Below are 6,425 nucleotides of genomic sequence, written 5' to 3' on the forward strand. Positions count from 1 at the left end.
GCTGTAGGGTAAAGATTATTCATTAATTTCTTTCTTAATTCTTTAGAACTTATTTTAAAGCAGCTGGAATATTTGTCTTCCGGTTAACAAAAGATACAGGTATTCAAGTGAATCCGGCAAACATTTCTAAGATATAAAAACTTTTTAATTATCTGCGAAAATTTTCTGTGCCATGGAATCTTCCATATTTTAGACGACCTTGGAGATTCAACATCACACCTCAGGTGTTCCCATTCAGCGCTGGCTGATCCTCTGGCTGCATGCCCCCAAAGTCTCTCTTGTTGCAACCTACACAGGAAAAAAACACCATATAATATTTATTTAATTTTCCAGTAATTTGGCCATAATTGTTTACGACGTTCAGCAATTTTAATTAGTTTTGTTGAGGCCTGTATGAGTGGTGTAAATGTATCTGTATCTGTGACTTGGCTCTTGGCCCCTGGAGCGTTCCACTTAGCCGAAAGGCAGCCGCGCGCCAGCAGCAGCAGCAGCAACAGCAACGGCAACGGCAATTGCCTGTGCCCCCATGTATGGGGGCAAAGAGAAGCTTTAACCGCAAAAATATTATTGCGCTGAACAAATTTTTAAGTTTATTTTGTTGTGGGCCATAAAAATGTTAACATCATTATAAAGCCTTAACACCTGCAACAGCAGTTGGCCAGCAACAAAAGCAGCAACAATTTTTCGCATCTCGCATTTATCGCTAATCGAATCGCGAATGGGTAGGGGTATGGGTATGGGTATGGGCATGGGGCTCTGGGGCAAAGCGCAGCGACAAAATGTAACTTCTAGCATCTATAAAATGTTGTCGTTGTCGCCGCAGCCGCAGCCACAATCGTTGCTGTTGCTGCTGCTGCCCAACTCACTTTGCATTCATGCGGCAGGTTCTCACGCTCCTTATTGGATGTGGAACGCAAGTGCACGCGAACTGCTGCTGATGATGGTGCTGCTGTTGCTGCCCCATTCAGATGGGGACGACAACTACAACGACGGGGCAAAAGCTTTTGCGTGCTCCACCGCAGGGCGAATGTATGTTCATTGGACTCTGCTCTGCCACCGACGCAGATGCCGCATTCAGTTGCAATCAATTCAAAGTGAGCGGCGGTGGCGGCGGCGGCGGCACAGCATGGCTGTGCAACAATGTTGTTGCCCCACAGCTGATGATGCCCATGCCCATGCCCATTCTCCTTACATATTTATGTATGATTTATGCACTTGGCAGTGGACTGGCCTCAGTCGTTCAAGGGAATATTTCTTGCTATAGGAACCAAGATAAACCTAAAATATAATATAGTACGAGGTATTAAAATATAGTAGTAGCACGTGACAATTTCCAAATTTTGCTCTTCCTAGTTACGCATCTTAAGTACCTATTATAATATTGTCTTTGGTAGTACCTACAATATTTTTTACCAGCCAATTAAATTACAAAATATTTTTTTTTGTATTACAAAATTTTATTGAAAATTATATGAGTGAAAAACGAAGTAACTTTTTTTTTTTAAGTACATATTGAAAAATAAATGGTGGGAGACTTTAGAAACTTCTTTAGATAGTTTTTAATGTTTTTCAAATTTTAATGTGACTTCTTGTCAATCGAGAAAATATTTATAACTTTTCAATCGTTTTTTAATTGTATTAAAAATTGAAAGGGGAAAAATTAAAGATATTTTTAAATGCTTTTTACGTTTTAATTCCTGACATTTTGTCAATCGAGAAAACTATTTATGCTTTTCAAAGTTTTCGTTTTCAGTGGTGCATTCAAAATAAATTCCAAAAATGTTCGTTAAACGGTTATAGAAAATGTAACTAACATATACTAATTAATGTTGATTTAATGGATGCTTCACACATAAAATCTGTTTCGCATTCAGTTCAGTTCGTCAAAATTTCATAACAAAAACTTAACTTTTTCATTGTCTGTCATTTCAATATTGAATATTTCTTGCTTGTATCACCAAGTCGTATGAAAATGTATTAAATCTATTGATATATATGTATATATATTATATGTAATCACATAGCCTTTCAACTGGGGTACACTTGTCTATAACTGCAGTGTTTTTTTTTTTGTCAAAATATAAAGGTATTCCAATACCATGTGTACAGTTTTCAATGTTTTGTTTATAGAGTATAGAATATGTGTAGGGTTAATCCTTGTTATACGTTGAGTAGAAAAAAGTAACTTTAGTTTCATTTCACATTTCAAAAAGTGTCGTTAAATTAATAGTTAACATTCGAAGAAGTATAAAGAGCGAGACTGATGCAGCCTCTGGGAACGTTTTTCCGTTTTCAGTTTGTTCATTTAGATAGTTTGATCTATAATAATAATAATGACTTGACTTTCCGACTAGTCGATCGGAAAGAGAAAATTGTTGCTTATTTTTGTTTTTTTTTATTATTTGTGCTTACTCTGACTCTCACTCGGACGATGAATGTCCTGATATTGGGACATGTGAGCTACCACATGGTTGGCAATTATCTGATACTGCCTGTTGAAGGTCTCCTCCCAGAGTTGCATGGCACGGTTCATGTGGTCAAAGTTCGGATGCTCTGATGCCTCAGCCTCTGGGGCACTGCTGTCCTCAGCCTCTCCTGAGGCACTGCTCTCATCACTTCCATCTGGGTCTTTGGTTTCAGCAGCCTTTGGGTCATTGGTCGTACCTTTGGCTTTTTTGGTGCCGCTCTCATTGTGTCCGACATCGCTGACACCATGTCCCTCGCTTTCATCGCTGGTACTGCTCTCATGGCTAGAATTGCTGGGATTGCTCGAACGCCTGACCAGTTTAAAACGTGCGTGTCTCATCTCAAAGCTAGTGACAGAGCTGAAGGAGCTGCTGCCGGCCACGCTGACATTGCTCAACGCATCCTCCTCCTCCTCCTCCTCCTCCTCATCGACATCGTCTTCTGAGTCCTCATCGACATCGTCTTCTGCGTCCTCATCGTCATCATCATCTTCATTGTCCTGTGGATCCGAGGAGCCAGAGGGATCGTAGACAGACGTCTCAATGCCAGAGGAGGCACTCTCCTCTGTACTCTCCCCAAAGCCGCTCGATGGGGAACTCATTTCTTCAAAAGCCTCCCCCTCTTCGGATGTTAAGGCCGATTCGGATGATGTTGCCTCATCGTCTGCAACATCGTCCGGATCAGCTGCAGCTACTGGTGCTGCGGCAGCCACTGCTGGAATATCCATCTGATGGGCAACATGAACGCTCAGCTTTCCCAGAGCTGGTGGTGGCTGCTGTGGCTTCTGCTGCTGCTGTTGCGGCTTCTCCGATTTGTCCTGTTCTGTGGCATTGCCATAATCCGTAGAGTACACTTCCATTGCCGTCTTGTAAAGTTCGTCCAGCCAGTCCGACTCATTCTTCACCTTGAATCTCTTTTTGTAATCATTCAGGCGCCTGATTATGCTCTCCCTGTTCTCAAACTTCATAAGGAACTCATTGTGGGCAAGAATTGGCAGCAGGGACTCAATGCCGGGTCTCTGAAATAAAAAGGAAGACCTTTTGTTTAATTTCTCCATCTACAACTATGATCCATGCACATACCTTGACGCTCCTGAATGCTGGGTGCAATCGTACAAACGAAGAGCATTTGTGGTACCAGGAACGAGGCTTGAGGGATCGACGGCGCCTCTTAAGCACTTGCCGGCGTGCCCTGTAGCGCTGCCAAATAATCTGGCCATCGCTCTCCGAATATTGGCTGACATAGGAGCCATCACTGGCATAGCCGCATTCCAGGCTGTCCGAAACGATGCTGCTGGCATCGTCCACCGTATTCGATAGGACATGCGGCTGCAGTGTGGTCGAGCTGTTATCTGTGCCAGGCACAGCCAGGCAATAGGTCTTCGTGTTGATTGAATTCACTGGCGGCCCTGGGTGAGTTTCAGCCGAGCAGCCGGTCGACTGTGTTGGCTCTTGTGACCCATCCGATGGTGTCTGTGATGTTTGAGGAGACTCTTCAACTTCCATGCCTCTCTGGCGGGACTGTAGCGGATTTTCTGCGGTGGTTTCGGCTCCAGCCGAGCTGCCAGTGAGCTGTGTTGGTTCTTGGGACACATCTGTTGGTGTCTGTGTTGGTTCCTGGGACACATCTGTTGGTGTCTGCGATGTTTGAGGCGAGTCTTCTACTTCCATGATTGTCTGGTTGGTCTCTAGCGGCTTGTCTGTGCTGGAGCAGACTCCATTTTCTGGCCGATTCTCCTTGTTGTCTGTCGAGGCGCGTGGCTGAGCAGCCCTGAGGCAAGGGCTTATATTGGGCTTTGATAGCGGACTTAAGTTGCTTTTGGAAGATTTTTGTTTTTCGGATTTGCGCCTTTGTTTTTCCTTCTTTTTTGCTGCCGAGCTGGTGCTGGGCTTTTCATCATTCGGCGACAGAATCTCATCCACTGGTGCGGGCAATGTGAAGTACCTCAAACGGTTGGTTGGTTTCCTCCACTGGGGGATATGTGATTATATCAAATTGTAGATTTGTTGGCTTTTCATCCTCCACTGGAGCGGGTGAGAGAGCCTCTTTGTTGATTGCATCCTCCTTGGCCTGAGGGGCAGCAGACTCCTCCACTTTGGGCACATCGATTTGTGGTTGTGGATCCTTGTCTCCCTGCTTATCTTTTACTTCATTCTCTTCCTGTGTCACAGGAGACACATCTGTCGCCACCTTATCAGCCTTTTCATTGGCTATTTGTTTGGCCAGCTTGGTGGATTTTGGTTTTTTGATTTGATTCAGCTCGTTGTCGTCCTGCTCATTGGCCTTGGACTTGAAATAGTATGGAAATTGATAGGCATCAAACTCAAAGTAGTTAAAGTCCTTTGAGGGCGGCCCCTCTGTGGGGAACTGCAGGACGGACATGCCGGTGCCGGCTTTGGCTAGAATCTTCTTAAAGTTCTCGCTCTGCTGCGGCGACGAGATGAATGTAATGGCTATGGCCTTGGAGCCAAAGCGACCGGCACGTCCAGTGCGATGAAGATAGGTGACATGATTATCGGGCGGGTCCAGATTGATGACCAAATTGGCATGATGCGAGTCCACGCCACGTGCGATCAGATCCGTGGCCACAACGGTGCGCACCGAAAAGTTGCGATAGCCCTCAAAGACTTCGGAGCGTTCCTGCTGGGAGAGGTCACCCGAGAGGAGCATGCACGGTATTTCGCCGGCGTTCAGGTAATTGCAGTACGAGTCCGCACGCATTTTGGAGTTGGAAAAGAGCACTGCCTGCTCGTAGTTTAGCTGGGCGAAGATCTTCTTCAGGGCCTCCAGCTTCAGGCGCATCTCCAGCATGTTGTTGACCTGTTGGGGCAGCTCGTAGACAAACTGCCGGATGCCCAGGAGCACGGTGGCCCGCTCGCTGTTCGATATCAGTATGGGCTTCTCCATCATCTTGGCTATCTTCTCGTCCAGATTCTGATCAAAGGTGGCGCTGCAGGCAATTATCTGGCGCTGAAGCGGCAGCACCGCAATCAGTGCGTTCACCGTCTTCTGCAGGCTCTCCGTCATGTAGAGCTGATCGGCCTCGTCGAGCACCAGCAACTTGACGTGCGACGTATTCAATACGCCCTTCTCGTGCAGCTGCAGCAGGCGGCCCGGTGTGCCAATGACGACATGACAGTGGCGCAGCTTGTCACGATCCTTGGTCACATCGGTGCCGCCAATAAACGAATTTACCCCTAGTGTGCGCATTTTGTTCCTAGCCAAATAATGGAACGTGTCGTGCACCTGAATGGCCAGCTCCCGTGTTGGCAAAATAATCAAAACCTCCGGTTTTGGCCTCGACGTCGGATGGCACGTCTGCAGCGCGGCCACCACATAGATCAGCGTCTTTCCCGTGCCGCTCTTGGACTGCACCAACAGATCTGCTCGCGCACAAACATGGAATCAATGTAAATTTGGGTTCTACTTTTAATATTTCACTCTGCGCGAACACTTACCCATTCCAGTCAGAGCCATGGGTATGGCCGCAGCCTGAATTTTCGTTGGCGTCTTAAAATTATTGGCAGTCAAGCCGCCCAGTACCTCTCGGCGCAGATGCAGGTCCGAGAAGTGTTGCACTTTGCCAGCCTCCACGTCGCTGGTGCGCTTTTCGCCATTCGCCAAATTATGCGCAATTGCGCTGCCCTCCATTTCAGTGCAATTGTTAAATTTTAAACAAACAAAAAACAAACGCGGTCGGTCCTTGGCGTCGCACTAGAGGTGTCAAACCATCGAGGGCACTATCGATAGTATCGATATTTTACTGCTAGTCTCTACTATCGACGGTTTTGCGACTATCATGATAGTATCGAGCTACAGTCGTTGCGCTTTTGATATGTTTGGATTGGCTGCTATAAAATACGAAGACAAATTTGTAAACAAATCGACAGGTGGCATCTAATTTTTACAATGGACAAGTTCCAAAAAGGTTTCAATGGTTTTTTAATAATTATTTGAGC

At 45.9% G+C, this 6,425-nt stretch overlaps 1 protein-coding gene across 1 annotated transcript; it reads right to left on the reverse strand.

The window, feature by feature from the left end:
• Nucleotides 1-220: 220 nt before the first annotated feature.
• LOC111071499 (probable ATP-dependent RNA helicase DDX20) lies at nt 221-6,190 on the reverse strand. The gene is given in 5 exon segments (XM_022362887.2): nt 221-288; nt 2,413-3,484; nt 3,549-4,385; nt 4,387-5,849; nt 5,925-6,190. Coding segments are annotated over 5 exon segments (3,633 nt in total). The 5' UTR covers nt 6,118-6,190.
• Between the last annotated feature and the right edge of the window lie 235 nt (nt 6,191-6,425).

This window comes from Drosophila obscura, unplaced genomic scaffold, assembly GCF_018151105.1.
Source record: "Drosophila obscura isolate BZ-5 IFL unplaced genomic scaffold, ASM1815110v1 contig_181, whole genome shotgun sequence".
In the NCBI taxonomy this organism is placed as follows: Eukaryota; Metazoa; Arthropoda; class Insecta; order Diptera; family Drosophilidae; genus Drosophila; species Drosophila obscura.